At 43.5% G+C, this 17,702-nt stretch overlaps 1 protein-coding gene across 1 annotated transcript in view; it reads left to right on the top strand.

Moving 5' to 3' along the window:
- ODAD2 (outer dynein arm docking complex subunit 2) overlaps positions 1–17,702 on the top strand; it is a 148,438-nt gene that overhangs the window by 93,337 nt on the left and 37,399 nt on the right. Inside the window, exon 12 of the mRNA XM_040992524.1 lies at positions 2,493–2,714. Coding sequence (XP_040848458.1) covers positions 2,493–2,714 — 222 coding nt within the window. The remainder of the gene's footprint in view (positions 1–2,492; positions 2,715–17,702) is intronic.

Genomic DNA, 17,702 nt, shown 5'->3' with positions numbered 1-17,702 from the left:
CATAATCCTATACATAGAAAAACCAGGAGACTCAATACAGAAACTGCTAGAACTTATACGAGAGTTTGGCAGAGTGGCGGGGTACAAAATTAACGAACGAAAATCAACAGCCATAGTGTACGCAAATAACACCAAGATGGAAGAAGATCTAACCAACAGGATACCATTCAAAATAGCAGAGAGAAGTATGAAGTATTTGGGAATAAATCTAACCAAAAGCGTAGGAGACCTATTCGAAGAAAACTACAAACTATTTAAAAAGGAAATTGAACAAAACCTCAAAAGATGGAATAACATCCCGTGCTCCTGGATAGGCAAAATCAATATCATTAAAATGTCTATACTACCACAAGCAATATACATTTTCAATGCAATTCCAATCAAATTGCCCAAAACATTCTTCACGGAACTGGATACAATGATTCAAAAGTTCATCTGGAAGCACAAAAAACCACGAATAGCTAGAACCATCCTGAAAAATAAGAAGTCAGCAGGGGGAATCACAATCCCGGACCTCTGGACATACTATAGAGCAGTGGTTATCAAAACAGCCTGGTACTGGCACAAAGACAGAAAGGAAGATCAATGGAATAGAATAGAAGCACCAAAAGGGAACCCACACAAATACAGCCAATTAATCTTTGACAAAAAGACCAATGACAGCTCAAGCAAGTGGGAAGGCCTCTTTGGTAAATGTTGTTGGGACAACTGGCTGATAGCCTGTAGAAACAAAAAAATAGACCCACATCTATCACCATACACTAAGATCCAATCTACATGGATAAAAGACCTAAACCTACATCCAGAAACCTTCAAACTCTTGCAAGAAAATGTAGGAAATACCCTGCAAGACCTAGGAGTAGGTCCCGACTTTCTAAGAAGGACACCAAAAGCAATAGCAGTTGAGAACAGAATAAACAAATGGGACCTCATCAAACTAAGAAGCTTCTGTACAGCAAGGGAAACAATCAACAAAGTAAAAAAGCAACCCACAGAGTGGGAGAAGATCTTTGCACACGATATAGGCGATAGGGGGCTAATTTCCAGGATATATAAAGAACTTCAAAACAACCAAAAAACCAAAACAAACAAGCCACTCAAGAAATGGGCACGGGAAATGGGCAAACATTTCACAAAGGAACAAGTCCAAATGGCAAACAAACATATGAAAAAATGTTCCAGCTCCCTAGCAATAAGGGAAATCCAAATTAAAACATCGATGAGGTACCACCTAACACCAGTAAGATTGGCCCACATAAACAAGAACACCAACGACGCTTGCTGGCGAGGATGCGGGGAAAAGGGAACCCTACTCCACTGCTGGTGGAGCTGCAAATTGGTACAGCCTTTATGGAAATCAGTCTGGAGAACACTCAAACAACTCAAAATCTGCATACCATATGACCCAGCAATAGCACTCCTAGGAATATATCCAAAACACCTGTTTTACGACAAACCAACATGCATCCCTATGTTCATTGCAGCACAATCAGTAATTGCAAAAACATGGAAGCAACCGAAATGCCCATCAGCAGAAGATTGGATAAGAAAGCTTTGGTTCATCTACTCCATGGAATACTACTCAGCTATTAAAAAAAACAAAATGCAGTTCTTTGTGGCTAAATGGGTACAACTGGAAACTATAATGCTAAGGGAAATGAGCGAATCCCAAAAGATTAGATACCACATGTTTGCCTTGATTTAACCTGTAATTTTTTGTTTGGTTGTTTGTTATTTTTTTTTTTTTTTTGAACCTGTCATTGATACTGTCTCAACCCAGATGTTTCGAAGAAGGGAACTTGCATTATTTTTAACATATTGTTTACCCAATACTATGTCAATTAATTCCATAATGTTGTATATTGATACTGTGGCCTCGTTGGGGCTTTTAACTGACTGGATCTTTACTCGGTTAGACCTATTTTCAGACCATAGAAGGTCTCCCCAAGAGGCCACTGAACTTATCTGGACAATAAGACGCTGAACTTTATGCTAGGCATGTGTCTGCAAGCAATGAATCTCAACCGAACTTGAACTATGGTTATGCAACAAGGTGGAGGAATCCACCATGGGGGGAGGGGTATGGGAGGGGTGGGGGGAATCCCCAGCGCCTATGAAACTGTACTACACAATACAATGTAAGCAACAATAATAAAAAAAAAAAAAAAAAAAAAAAAAAAATTAACAAAACACATAATCTTCTTCCTTCCTTTTCATTGCCAAAAGCTTGTTAATTTCTAATTCTGTGTTGTCCTTGGGCACACGATGAATGTTAGACACCCGAATAAGCCTCCAAGAGCTGACCACATTCAATTCCTGAAAAGAAAACTCGGGGTTGAGCTGTGGTCTGCTGGCGATCAACCCAAACCCTAGTCCCTTCAAGCCAAAACCTCAGGGACCCGCTGTCTCAGTGGGCGACAGCCACAAGGGCACCTCGCAGGAGCGTCACCATGCACACATGCACAGCTCACCATTTGTTTCCCTTTGTGCAGAGCAACGATAAGTTGAGGCGGCACCTGGCAGAAGTCATTGCACGTTGCTGCATGTGGGGCAGGAATAGAGTGGCCTTTGGCGAATACAGAGCAGTAGCCCCCCTTGTGCGGTACCTGAAGTCCAACGACACCAATGTGCACCGAGCCACTGCTCAGGCCTTGTACCAGCTCTCAGAAGACATCAATAACTGCATCACCATGCACGAGAATGCTGCGGTGAAGGTAGTGATGCATGCCCCTGTCTGGCCGAGGGAGACTGGGAGGCAAGGATGGGGCTTCGCTCACAGCTACATTGGAGCCTTCTGTGGCTTGTGTTGGGTGGAAAGACAGCTTTTCAAAATTTAAAAATACAATTATATGTCAGATTAAATATTATTATGACTTAATAAGTAACGGTAGCAACTAAAAAGTGGAGGAACTGACCGAACTTAGACTACAACTTGGCAATGGTTTTTCGTAGTTTTTCACTATCCCTTTGTTTTTCGTGGACACATGCTGGCCGCAGATGTTGTGGAGTACGGTGTTGACATGTCAGCAGTACGCGTGTCCAGTGGGGTCACATCGGGCAATCAGCATCTGTCACCTCAGGCATCATTTCTGTGTGGGAAACGTTCAGAATCCTCTATTAGCTGTTTTAAAAACAGTCAGTTAGTTGTAAAACCATGGCTGTCTTACTATATCTAATCAGAGGCTACTCCCACCCTCCAGTACCCCTGAATCTGTGCCTGACCTATCAGTACCCTGTCACCCTCTCCCTTCCCTGGCTCTGGGGGTCTTTTTCTATTCCCTGCCTTTATGGGTGCCCCCTTGTCGATTCTGCATGTAAATGAGAACACACAGTATTTGTCTTTCTGTGTCTGATGTAGTTCCTTTAAAATCGTGACCTGCAGCTTTCCATCCGTTTGATGTAGGTGAGTCATTCCGGTCTTATTGCAGCTGAATAATATTCCATTGTGTATATATATTCTGGATTTTCTATATCCATTTTGTCACCATGTCTCAAGTATTAAGAATGTTGCTGCAGGAACAATGAGTGTGCAGATATATTTCAGTGTACTGCTTTCATTTCCTTGGACTGTCTCTCTGGTAATGGGGATTGCAGGATCACATGGGAGTGCTAGTCCTGGTTTCCTCAGGAAGTCTTTTAGTGTTCCCCATCAAGGCTGAGCGAATTTCGATTCTCTTCAACAATGTGTAAGAGTTCTCCTTTCTCCCCATTCTCATCAGAATTTATTTTTGCCCTTATTCATTTATTTCTCTGAAAGATATTTTTTGTTTCTTTGAAGTTTTAATTTTGAGTTGCATTTCCCAGGGGAGATATGATATTAACCTTATATGTATCTGTTCGTGTTTTGTGGACTTTTGTTTTTTAAAGATTTTTCATTTTATTTTTATTGGCAAGTCAGATATACAGAGAGGAAGATCTTCCATGCAATGATTCATTCCCCAAGTGGCTGCAACCGCCAGAGCTGAGCCAATCCGAAGTCAGGAGCTAGGAGTTTCTTTTGGGTCTCCCACACAGGTGCAGGGTCCCAAGGCTTTGGGCCATCCTCGATTGCTTTCCCAGGCCACAAGCAGGGAGCTGGATGGGAAGCGGGGCTGCCGGGATTAGAAATGGCACCCATAAGGGATCCTGGCCCATGCAAGGCGAGGACTTTACCAGCAGGCTACTGCATGGGGCCTTGTGTCTTTTGAGACATATGTGTTTGGGTCATTTACTCATTTGAAATTGAACTGCATGGGTTTATGCAGTTTATTTGTTCGAGTTTCTTTTACCTGCTGGGTATTAATGCCAGGTTTGGTCAATGATTCACAAATATTTACTGCCACTGTGTAGGTTGTTTCTTTACTCTGTTCACTGTTTTCTTTAACGTGCAGAACCTTTTCGGTTATACTGTCCTATTTGTCAATTTTGGCATTTATTGTCTGTGCCTTTGGGACCCCTATCCAATATTTTCCTGGACTAGTGTCTAAGTGTTTCCCCTGTGTTGTCTTCTAGCAATTCCATAGTTTTGGCTCATACATCCAAATCCCCAATCTGTTTTTGGTTTATTTTTGTTCGTGGTGAGAAATGGGAGTCTGTTTTCTCTGAATCTAGTTTGCCCAGCACTGTTTGTTGAAGAGAGGATCATTTTTCAAGTATGTACCGTTACTGTCTTTGTTCAAAATCTTTTGGTTTTACATACGGCAGTTAGTTTCTGTTTGTTTTTATGCCAATGCCATACCGTTTTAGATACAATAACTTTGTAGCACATGCTTAGGCAAGGAGCTCAGTCAGGTCTCCCACAGGAGTAGCAGGGAACCATCACCACTGCCTCCCAGCAGGTGCTAGCAGGAAGCGGGAAGTGGAAGTGGAGTCTGAGCTGAGGCCAGGCAGTCCACTGTGGAATGCAGCTGTCCTGATCAGCAGCTTAACCACCAGGGCAATGCCTCGTCTGGAAGCATTTTTGGAGTCAGGCATCATAATACCTTCAACTTTGTTCTTTCGCCTAGGAATTCTTCGGCTATGGAGAAACCTTTGTGATTTAGTTGCTTGGGATTTTTTTTTTTCCAGATCTATGAAGACTATCACTATAATTTGGTAGGAATTACATTGCCCATTACATTGGACAACATGGACATTCTAATATTAATTTTTCCAAGGTGTGTGCGAGAGGGCATTTCACTGTTTCGCAGCCTCTAATTTCTTTTATCAGTGTTTTGCAGCTCTCACTGTAGAGATTATTCATTTCTTTGGTTAGATTTATTCCTTGATGTTTTGTTTTAATTTCTGGTAGCTCTTATAGCTGGGATAGCTTTTTTAAAGTTCTCTCTTGACAGTTTCATTATTAGTGCATTTTTAAAAAGTTACTGATATTTACATGTTGACTTTGTGTCTTGAAACATTGCTGAATTTGTAAGTTCCATCAGGTTTTGGGTGGCGTCTAGGTTTTTCTAGATAACAAATCATTTTGCCCACAAACAGGAATAACTTGACCTTCTCCGTTGTTTTGGGGTGCCCTTTCTGTTGCCTTTATCCCCCAGAGGAAGATTTCTCGTGCCACAGTAAAGAGTGATGGGAGCAGAAAACATCCTCTTCTTGTTGCTGACCTTTGTGGAATTGATTTGAGCGTTTTCCCATTCAGTCTGATTTTTATTATAGAGAAGTTGAATTTAAATTGAACTCTTTCCAGCATCTATTGAGATGATCACTTGGTCTTCTTTTTTAAATATTTATTTAAGAGACAGAGATAGGGCTCACATCAACTGGTTCATTCTCAAATGCCTGCAGTGGCCCTAGCGGGAATCGAAGCCAGGAGCCGGGAACTCAATCCAGATTTCCTGTGTGGATGGCAAAAACCCAGCTCTGTGGGCCATTGCCACTGCCTCCCGGAGTCTGCATTAGCAGGAAGCTCACGCAGGATGGGTGCCCCAGCCTCTGGACCAAATATCGGCTCTGATCTTATAGTTTTGGTCCTTCATTCTATTGAAGTGCTGCATCACATTTGTTAATGGATGTGTGGTGTAAATCCCATGTGATCATGGTGGATTATCTGAGGAACTATTGAATTCTATTTGCTAGTATTTTGTTGACAATTTTTGCAACCCACATTTGTCAGAGACACTAGTTTATGGTTTTCTTCTTTTGTGAAGTCCTTGTCTGATCTTGGACTCACAGTAATCCAGGATTTGTAGAAATAGTTTTGAAGGGTTCCTTTCTTCTAAGTTTTTCTAAATAATTTGAGAAGAATTGATGTCATTTCTTCCTGGAAGGTTTGATGAAATTTAGCAGTGAAGCTCTCTGGTCCTGGGATTTTCTCAGTTACTCAGGAAACTTTTTAAAACTAATCCAGCCTTTTTTACTTTGTGTTGATTTCTTTGGAGTTTCCACGCCCTCAGAGCTAACAGTCTGAACTATGATAACAAATAACAATTCAGTCTTCTTGTTAGTAAGTGTGTGCATCAGGGTTAAAAAAGCTTCTGAAAAGGTTTATTTATTTTGGAGCCTGAGTAGTGGCCTGACAAGCTAATCCTTTGTGTGCACCGGGATCCCATGTGGATGCTGGTTCATGTCCCGGCTGCTCCACTTTCCATCCAGCTCCCTGGTTATGACCTGAGAAAATAATGGAGGATGGTCCTGGTTCTTGGGACCTTACATGCTTGTGGGAGATCAGGAAGAAGCTCCTGGATTCTGGCTTCAGATCAGCTCAGTTACAGCTGTTATGGTCGTTTCGGGAGTGAACTCACCAGATGGCTACGGCAGCCAGAGTTGGGCCAGGTTCAAACCAGGAACCAGGCATGCCACCCAGGTCTGTCACGTGGGTGGGAGGGGCCTACGTATTTCAGTCATCCGCTGCCATTTTGAGCACATTAGCTGTACTGGGGACAGAGCATCTGGGACTTGACCTGGAGCTCTGATGGAGGACACAGTGAGTTCACTGTGTCAAGGCAGCCCCCAGGTTTTCTTTCCCTGTAACTGCTGCACAGGACGGTTTGCACCTGTGCCACGGAAAGCGCTTCGAGTATATAGATGACAATAAATACAAAAAGAACATGTGAGCAGCTTATATGTATTAAGAATAATTGGCTTAAAGTATTAAAGAGTGAGCATTTTTATGTTGGTTAGGATGTTATTTGGGATATCTGCTCCCATATAAGACTGCCCGGGTTTAAGACCCAACTCTCTCTATTCTTACAAGCAGCTTCATGCTAAAGTACACCCTCTCTGTGCCTTTCAGGTTACACACACACTCATGTGTCTGCACACACACATGCACGCAGACACTCACTCGTGCACACACATGTTCTGGGTGGACACTTGGCCTAACAGCTAAGACCCTGGTTAGGAAGCCTGTGTCTGTTTCATAGAGCCTCTGCTTGACTCTCGGCTCCAGCTCCCATTCGTTTTGCCTGTTCAGACACCAGGAGTCAGCAAGGGACACCTGAAGTCCTTGAATTTCTGCTACCTACAGCCAGGAGAGACCTCGGTCGAGTCCCCAAGTGCTGCTTTGGCCAGGCCACTGTGGATATTTGAGGAGTGAACTAGCCAACAGAAACACTCTCTTTGCTTCTTGAATTAGAAAACAAAAAACTCCAAGGTTTAAATATTACTTTTCTGTGCGTGTGTACCCTGCTTGCTTGTACAATATAATTCACTGTTGATTACCTTAACTTGGTGCCTATCACATTTTGTACCTACACCCAAAAGAAGTTTGATCTTGTAGGTAAGAGTTAAAACCCCCAATTAATCCTACCCAGTCAAATCTAGATATGCCAAATATGAAACACATGAAGAATATGACTCTGAAAATGTCAACTGGTAATTATTTGAGGCAATTATTTTAATTTATCCTTCAAATCTATATACTGGTCGAAGACTACGATGTTAATTTTTCTGAAGTTAAACCCAATTTATATTTAAAAATGTCAGCCTTTTCAATACAAATCTGTTTCTATGACACATAAATCAGACCAAATTAGTTCCTTCTAGCATGGAAAGGATCTTTCAAACTAACTTTTTCTTTAAGTGAATTGCAAAAATGTATTGAATGTTAACTTCACGTTGCTATATACTGATAAAAAGTCTGTCACTTCTGTGTGATTGTGTTCACAGAAAAAAGGTATCTCTCTCTCTCTCCTCACTTCCCCACCCTCCACAAATAAGTGATTTTCTAAGAGGCGGGTGTGGGTATTGAAGACATCACTGAAGATTCCAGTACAAAGGCTTCCATCCCCCTTCAGGGTGCTGAGTTCAAGTGCTGACTGAGCTCCTGGTCACAGCTTCCTGCTAACACGCACCTCGGGAGGCTGCAGGCAAGGGGCTCGAGTGGCTGAGTCCCTGCTCCACACATGGGAGACCTGGACTGAATCCCCGGCTCCTGATCTTGGTTGGACCAGTCTGGCTGCCATGCTTTTTGACGAGTAGACCAATGGACAGGAGCTCCTGGTCTCTGCCCCTCTGGCTAGATGCCTGTCATGCCCTTGAAGAAGAGCATTTCTAGACTGCTTATGACGTGTTCACACGAGGGGTGGTTTATAGGCCATGGTGCAGGTGATGTAAGAGCCAGGTGTATTTGTGGTTCTCGATGATTTCTTGTCCTGCAGGTCAGTATTTGGCTCAGAGTCACCGGGGAATTGTACCCTGCCGAGCCAAGTGTTGGAACCCTGCTGGCACACCGCACAGTTGCTCCCGCACAGTGTGCTGGGAGAAGCAGGCAGGTGGAGGACGAGCAGGATGAAGGATGGGAGTGCAGGAAGCACATCCAGAGAGCAGGGATTGGGGGCTGCAATAGACATGTTGGGGCCTTCACTGCTTCTTCTACAAGGGCACTTCAAAGAGGTCTTAGAAAATGAAACTAAAGGACAAGTTTAATTTGATGCTATTTTTGTTATTCCTGTATAGTTTTTCCCTAACAGCTGTTTTCCATGACCTTTCCTAAAATCCCTTATCTTCTCATTCTGTTCGCAACCACCTGCTATTTCTGCTGGAAGGAACTGAAGAGCAGGACCGCTTCTCTAAAATCATTCTCCAGGGACTCGGAGGCAGGACCTCCAGGCGAGGCAAGGCGCACACGTGCACATGCCGGAAGCAGATTCTTCTCCTCTTTCCTGCCCCACTGTGAGCCCCAGACATCACGGAACTACTGGTGGGAGCGTCTGTGGGCTTTCAGGAAGGAAGAGACAAGCAGGCAGGGGATGTGCTGGGTGTTGTTCAAACAAATAGAATGTGGCTGTTACTTGGAGAGGAAAAGAGGAGAAGATGAGAAAGATCCCAGATTTCAAGCCAGATAAAGAGGGCCATTCCATTAGCTGAGAAAATACCCAGGTATACCAGGTGGCCCAGTTTCCTATAGTAACCATGTCATAGCTAATTTTTAAAAAATTGTTTGCAAGATAGAAATAGAAACAGAGAGATCTTTCATGTACTGAGTCACTCTCTAAGTACCCATAGCAGCAAAGGCTGGGCCAGGCCAAATTCTGGAGCCAGGGTTCCAGGACAGTCTCCCATGTGGCCCTGCGCCAACACCTGCTGCCTCCCAGGATGTACTGAGCAGGAGACTGGAAGCAGTGGAGCCAGGCCTGGAACCCCAGGATTTGAATATGGGGTGCAGACATCCCAAGTTACATTGTTATTTATGATTTATTTAACTTACTTAAAAGTCAGAGTTACAGAGGGCAGACGGGGTGGGGTGGGGAGACAGGCAGAGATCTTCCACCCACTGGTTTACTCCCCAAATGGTTTCAATGGCAGGTTTGTCTGAAGCTGTGAACCAGAAATCAAGAGCTTCTCGTGGGTATCCCACAGGGGTACAGATACCCAAGGCCTAAGACCAGGCCTGCTGCTTTCCAGGCCACAAGCAAGGAGCTGGATTGAGAGTGGGGCAGCGAGAACATGAACTGGCACCCCTAAGGGATGCTCCGTGTGGAGGATTAGCTTGCTACACTACCTCGTTGGCCCCCAAGTGGTATCTTAACTGCTGTATCGAATGCCTACTCGGATGGATTGTAATTTGATGTGTGCCTGCCAGCGATTCCATCACTTTGAATGCATCTAAGCCTTCTCCTTTATTTTGGCAAATCCCTGGCTCTTTTTACTCATGTCTGCGACTGCCACTTTCTGGCAAGACTCACCAGTCTTGCCAACATCCCTGCTGCAGCTGCCCATGAGCCAGTGTTGAGCGCTCATCCACCGCTGGCAGAGCTACCCCGTTGCCTTCTTTGGGAGGCATTTCAGTCCACGGCAGCCCTTTTAGCCTGCAGTTTCAGCCTCAGTGGAAGCCAAAACAATGATTGTGTGTGGTCAGCTGGACTCTTAGGTGTAAAGCACTGGTCTGCAGTAGAAATGGCATGCTAAGTCATGTATGTAACACTGCATTTTCTAGAAAAGCTACAGTTTTAGAAAAGATAAAAAAAAGAGGGAGTCAGTTGTAGTGATGCATTTTTATTTAACCCAAGATATCAAAATCTATGTTATTTTTAACATAGAATGGGTCTGAAAATGCATAAAAAAGATAACTTGCATATTGTCTTTCTTTTTCTGTACTTTAAGTATTTCAAAATGCAGCACTTGGGGAGAGCAGGCATCTGTTCAAGCCTAGCATTAAGACGCCCACGTCGCGCCTCCAAGGACCCAGGCTTAAGCTCTGCTTCCAGCTCCTGACTCCAGCTTCCTGCCAGTTCAGCCCCTGGGAGGCCGAGGTGGTGGCCCCAAAAACGGAGGCCCTGGCTTCTTGCTGTGCCCTGGGGCAATGTCTTTCATCTCAGGCATTTAAGGAGTGAGCCAATGACGTCCTCTCTCTCTCTCTCTTCAATTTCTGGATCTGTCCATCAAACTCAAAGTTATGCCTTAATGAAACAATGAGACACAAAAAACCGTGGTGTGTTTTACAGCACACATCCATGCTCACCAGGGGCGAGTGGTTTCCTTAGCAGACGGAGCAGACAGCACCAGACTAAGGACAGGGGGCCTTGACAGGCAGCGTCCACGGAGAGATGGGATGCTGTGAACCGTGGCAGGTAAGATGTTTTTGGCAGAGCTGAGAGGAGCCTGGAAATGTTCTCATTTCTACTTTGGTGTCTTAAAAAGGAGGAGGAAGAGCTGTCAAAGTAAACTTGAGATGTTAACAGGTTAACCAGGAGTTCTAGAAGCCGGAGGAAGAGTAGATTTCAAAAGGTTTTGTGTTTCAACAGTGCTAACAGGTCATGGGGGATTTCCTGACTCGCGGTTCTGTTGAAAATGGCCCTGCAGCAGAGCCTTCCGGGGAAGACTCTCTTCTATACAGGCCAGCCCTGTCCCTGCCCTTACCTCTGCCGCTGCCCTGCCCCTGCCCCTACCCCTGCCCTGCCCCTGCTAAGTGCAGGAAGATTGGGTCACTTCAGGCCTGTGCACATTGCATTCACAGAACCCGCCCAGGGAGCTCAAGGGTTACTATGAGGTGGAGTTGTTGGGAAGTATATTGAAAACATGGCATATGTATCTAATACATAAACCTAAGCTATTTGCTCGTGAGAACACAAGTAGAAAAGTGCAGTGTGGCATGAGGAGGGAGAGAAATCAGAGAAAAAAAAACTGAGCAAAAGACAAGCCTTTTCCTAATAAAAAAATGAGTGAACGAAAGGAGGACGAGCACCTATCCAAGGTATTTAGTGTTGGATTTGTTTTTTGCAAATGTCTGCACCAGGCATGGGAAAGCCTCAAGATGGCCTGTGACTTTCGGAAAGGCAGGAAATGAAAAGGGGTGCAGAAAATACAGCCACAAGTTTGCCCAGTGTTGGCAGAAGCAAGCAGGAGCAGTTGAGTCTTGGAGGAGCCAAAGGATTGTCTTGTTGCCTGCTGGCCTCAGCTTGTGACATGGCACCCAGAGGGCAGGCGGAGGCAGCCCAACGCTGCTGACACACCCAGCAGAGGAAAAGTGGCGCCTCGCTAGTTGTTGGGAGTCAAGTTAGTGGGGTTTTAGACCCTGTGCTCACCCAGGTACTCCCACCGTCTCTATAATTTAAAGTGTCGTCTGAGCTGCTTTCTGTTCATGACAACCCATACGATTCTGCAGCTTTGTACGCTTAATATTGCTAGTAAATGCCTTGGTGGGACCGGTGGGGTCAGTGAATTTATATCCCATAGAGTAATACACAGAATCAGTGCTGGTTGAGGTCTTGTCGGTGTGTTTCAAAAAGTTCAAGGAAAATGGAATGGAAAGTTTGTTTTGCTGCAAAAAAAAAAAAAAAAAAGGTTTTGAAATGCATGCACTGTTTTTCATAATATATTTTTTTCACTTAAAAAATCTAATGGCTTTCTAAAGCGATCATTGACAAGCACATATATCTAAAACGTACAAATTGGATACATTTGCTCTCGTGCACACACGCATACACACGTGCACACACACACTTTACCAAATCAAGATGATGACCTCTCACCATGTCTTGGTTCCCCTTAGTAATTCTTGCCTTTGGCTTCCTTTAGGATGAACAGCAATCATGTTTTCTGTCAATGTAAGTTAGTTTATATTTTCTAGACTATAATATGGGTAATTCATGCAGCATGTAGCCACGCTTTGATCTAGTTGCATTCACTCTGCTTGTTACTGTCACACACCCCCATGGTCCTAAATCAATGGATATTGAGTTCTTTGCAATTTGGGATTTAATATGAATAAAGGTGAGGTGAGCATTGAGGCATTCACGGGAAAGTCATTATGAGGATGTACAATTCCCATTCTTTTTTTTTTTAAAGATTTATTTATTTTTATTGGAAAGTCAGATGTACAGAGAGGAGGAGAGACAGAGAGGAAGATCTTCCGTCCGAGGATTCACTCCCCAAGTGAGCACAATGGCCGATGCTATGCCGATCCGAAGCCAGGAGCCTCTTCCAGGTCTCCCACGCAGGTGCAGGGTCCCAAAGCTTTGGGCCATCCTCGACTGCTTTCCCAGGCCACAAGCAGGCAGCTGGATGGGAAGTGGAGCTGCTGGGATTAGAACCGGCACTCATATGGGATCCCGGTGCGTTCAAGGCGAGGACTTTAGACGCTAGGCCGTGCCGCCGGGCCCACGATTCCCATTCTTTTGTAACTAATACCTAGAGGTGAATGACTGGATGATATTGTAGGTGGATGTTCAACTTCTTTAGAACTTACCAAAGCGTTTGCCTGTGTCATTGTGCCATTTTACATTCGTACCAGGTATACATGAGGACATCTGCGCCAGCACTTGGTGTGGCCAGACTTTTATTTTAGACACCCTAATAGGTGTGCCATGGGATCCCAAGTTCTCCATTTCAGTTTTTCTAGTGGCTGATGGGGCAGAACATCTTTCCGTATGTGCAGGTGCCAGCTGTGTCACTTCTTGGGTAATGTTCACATTGCTTGACCTTTGCTTTGTTTTCTTATGAATGAGTTTTGAGAGTTCTCTGTATATTCTGGATGCAATCTCTTTACCAGATGTGTAATTTGCAAATATTTTCTCCCAGTTTGTAGCTAGTCTTTTCATTCTTTTAACCATACCTTTTGAAGATCAGAAGTTCTTGATGTTGATGAGGTGTAATTTATCTTTTTTTTTTATGGGTCATGCTTTTGATTTCATATCCAAGAAATATTTGCTGCACACATGGTCACAAGGATTTCGCATATTTTCTTCAGGAAGTTTTATAACTTTTGGTTTCAGATTTAGGTCTGTGATCCAGTTGAGTAAATTTTTGTTTACAATTCTAAGTATAAATTGAAGTTAATTTGAGAGGAGGGATTTCAACATCATTTATTGAAGAGAGAGCTCTTTTCCAATTTCTTTCGTAATTAAGAATTTGGGCCCAGCATGGTAGCCTAGTGGCGAAAGTCCTTGCCTTGTACATGACAGGATCCCATATGGGCGCCGGTTCTAATCCCAGCAGCCCCGCTTCTCATCAGGCTCCTTGGTTATGGCCTGGGAAAGCAGTTGAGCACAGTCCTTCAAGCCCGTGGGTCGCTACACCTGCGTGGGAGATCCCGAAGAAGCTCTAGGCTTCGGATTGGCTCAGCTCTGGCCATTACGGTCGCTTGGGGAGTGAATCAGTGGACGGAAAATCTTCTCTGTCTCCCCTCCTCTCTGTATATATACCTGACTTTCCAATAAAAAGAATATGAAATATCTAAAAAAAAAAATAAGAATCCTTTGTGTGGTTTGTCATCTTACTATATTTTCAATCTTTATTCTAACACTTCACTCTCTTAATGACTGCAGTTTTGTAATAAGACATATAATTAGGTAATGTGAACTCTTATTTTTAATGCTTTGCAGGATTCTGCTTGGAATGGGATTGAATCTATGCATATTTGGGGGAAATACCGACATCTCGGCAATTGTGGAGTCTTAGCAAGTGTTGTGTTGAGTCTCCTGCCACACAGGCAGGGGAGACACATCTGTTGGAATGTTCTTTCAGGCCTGCCAGCTGTGTTGGCAATGTCCGGTCATTCAGATCCAGTGTCAAGTTCATCCTAGATCGTCCACATGTGTTGGTGCTGCTACTAATAGTATTTGAAACATACCATTCTCTGATTATTTACTGATGTGACACAGAACTGGAATTAATCTGGTATATGTGAATATGGAATGCTACAGCTTTGTGGTTCTTTTTTTAAAGATTTATTATTATTTTTTTTTATTAGAAAGGCAGATACACAGAGAGGAAGTATTTCCGTCTGCTGGTTCACTCCCCAAGTGGTTGCAACAGCTGGAGCTGAGCCAACCCGAAGCCAGGAGCCTCCCAGGGTCCCAAAGTCTTGGGCCGTCCTTGACTGCATTCCCAGGCCACAGGCAGGAAGCTGGATGGGAAGTGGAGCTGCCGGGATTAGAACTGGCGCCCATAGGGGATCCCGGTGCGTTCGAGGTGAGGGCCTTAACCACTACGCTATCGTGCCAGGCCCGGTTTAACAGCTTTGTTAAACCCACTTATTTGTTTTATCAGGTTTGTAGGTTTCATAGTATTTTTCACATAGACCATATTTTGGTTGGCAACCGTTTTCTCTCAAAGGCCAGACAATAAATATTTCAGATTCTATGGGCCACATATAGTTGTCTGTTGCAAATTTTTAAATTACATTATTATTATTTATAATTGTACAATGATGTAAAAAGCAGGTCAGGCGCGGTAGCCTAGCGGCTAAAGTCCTTGCCTTTTATGCACCAGGATCCAGTATGGGCCATTCTGTGTCCTGGTGGCCCCACTTCCCATCCAGCTCCCCGCCTGTGGCCTGCGAAAGCAGTAGAGGACGGGCCAAAGCCTAGGGACCCTGCACCCGTGAGGGAGACCTGGAAGAGGCTCCTGGCTCCTGACTTCAGATCTGCTCAGTTCCAGTTGTTGCAGCCACTTGGGGAGTGAATAAGTGGACGGAAGATTTTCCTGTCTGTCTCTCCTCCTCGCTGTGTGTCTGACTTTCCAATAAAAATAAATAAATACATCTTTAAAGAAAAAAACTAGAAAGATGTGAAACTTCTCCTCAAGCCTGCGAACCATAGCAAAACATTGCGGTTTGCCAAACTTTCGTGTAAATGTCACGTCATCTGAGGGTAGTTTTTCTTCTTCTTTTCCTCCCAGATGCCTTCTGCTTATTTTTCTTGCCTGATTGCACAGGATCAAAACTCCTGAACCATGTTGAAAAGATGTGCTTAGAACAAGTACTTTAGTCTTATTTCTTATCTTGAGGGATTGCCATTCACACACCTTCAGTTTGTGTTAGCCACAGTGAGCAAATTCACACTCTTCTCCCATTACCATATCAGTGACAAATTTTCTTAGTCAAATCAAATGCCTTTTCTGTCCTATTGAGTTTATCTTACGTGGTTTTACTTTTTCTTTTTCAGTTCATTATTTGGAACCACATTATTTCAGATGTTAAACCAACCCAGAATTCATGGAATTAGACCACACTTTATTCACCTGTTATTTGCTTCCTTGAGTTCGGTTTGTGAAAATATTCCAGTATGATCATTGGGAGTATTGCTCTGTCGTATTATTTCATGTAATTTTATTTTGTCTTGTTTTTCCTAGGGCCGGTTTTAATGGACCGGTTGGCAGATGTTTCTTTCTTTTTCAATTTCCTGGAAGAATTTGATTTTATTGCTGCTATTTCCTCTTAAGTACTTGATAGAATTCGTACGTAAAGCTATCTGGACATGAAATTTTCATTTTCAGAATTTGAAATCACACATGCAGTTACTTTCATCAGTAAGAGGGCTCTTTAGGTAACTTTAGTTTTTCTTCAGGGAGCGTTGGTACCTTGTGTCTTTCCAGGACTCATCTAAGTTGCCAAACGTTTTTGCATAACACCCTTCATACTTATCCCATATGCTTTTATTACAGTTGCAAACTGTGGTTACAAGGTCTCATTCCTGAAGACAGAGAATTTTTTCTTCTTTCACCCTGCACTGTAAGAGGAGGCAAAAATTCTGGCTGTCACCTTATGACTTTTACTAAGCCTCTAGAGGAAGCAGCTTTTAATTGTGTTGACTCTTCTCTGTTGATTTTGTGTTTCGTTGATTTCCAAGGTGACCTTTGCTATGCTCGTGTGCGTACTTGAGGATCGCATTTGTTCCTACCCATCGTTTCTTAAGGTGGGAACCAACTGCTTCGTACTTTTGTTTCTTTTCTTGCCTTAAAAAAAAAAAATTATGTTCAGTTGAAAGAGAAAGTTACAGAAGGAAAGATGCACACATACACAGAGAGAGAGAGAGAAAGAGGGAGAAACTTTGATCTACTGGTTCACTCCCCAAATGGCTGCAGTGGCTGCAGTTGAGGTAGTTGGAAGCCAAGAGTCGGGATCCTCTTCCAGGTCTCCCACATGGGTGCAGGGTATCCACACATTGGGCCATCCTCTACTATCTTTTTAGCCCGCAAGCAGGGAGCTAGATGGGAAGTGAAGCAGCTGGGTCTCAAAAGAGTGTCCATATGACGTGTGATCACTGGAGGTGGTGCTTAGCCTGCTACGCCACGGAGCCAGCCTACTTCTGTTCTTCAAGTTAGAACGTTCCTGCTCATACAACTTCAGCCTCAGCCCAGAAATTTTGATGTGTGATGTTGCATTTTCATTCAGCTGAAAATATTTTCGAATTTCCCTTTCGATTTCTTCCTTGGTCCGTGAATTACTTCATAGTTTATCATTGATTTTGTCCATGTTTGAGGACTTTCTTGTGACCTCCGTGTTATTTACATGCCATTTAAAGACAGCTTGAATATCTCTTTACGATTTTGAGTTTATTTTACGGCCTGAGTGTCTTGTTTGTTCCCAGTGCCTTAGAAAAGGTTAAGTCTTCTGCTGTGGCCGGCTAAATTATTGATTGGGATGATACTTTGCCGGTTTTACCTTCAGACCAGAGATGGTCTCACCAAGAAATCGTTGAACCCACTAGGATAATAAGACACTGGACTTTATGCTTGGTAAATACTTCCAATGAAAGAACCTCAACTGAATTTGAACTGTGCTAATGCAACAAGGTGGAGAAATCCACCATGGGGAGAGGGTTCAGGGAGGGGTGGGGGGAATCCCAGCGCCTATTACACTGTGTCACATAATGCAATGCAATTAATTTAAAAATAATAATAAATGTAAAAAAAATCATTAAGAAAAAGAAAATTCAGCTATCTCAAAATACAACGTATGTGTAAAACACACACACACAAAAAAATGTACTGTGATCACAATGGTTTCTTGTTGCTCGATTATTCTTCATCTTCCTCAGTTTCCTGCATATTTATTCTCACAA

Source organism: Ochotona curzoniae, unplaced genomic scaffold, assembly GCF_017591425.1.
Source record: "Ochotona curzoniae isolate NIBS_2020 unplaced genomic scaffold, NIBS_Ocur_1.0 contig_78, whole genome shotgun sequence".
Taxonomy (NCBI): Eukaryota; Metazoa; Chordata; class Mammalia; order Lagomorpha; family Ochotonidae; genus Ochotona; species Ochotona curzoniae.
The sequence above is the reverse complement of the archived record's forward strand: the minus strand, read 5'-3'. Positions and strand labels throughout refer to the sequence as shown.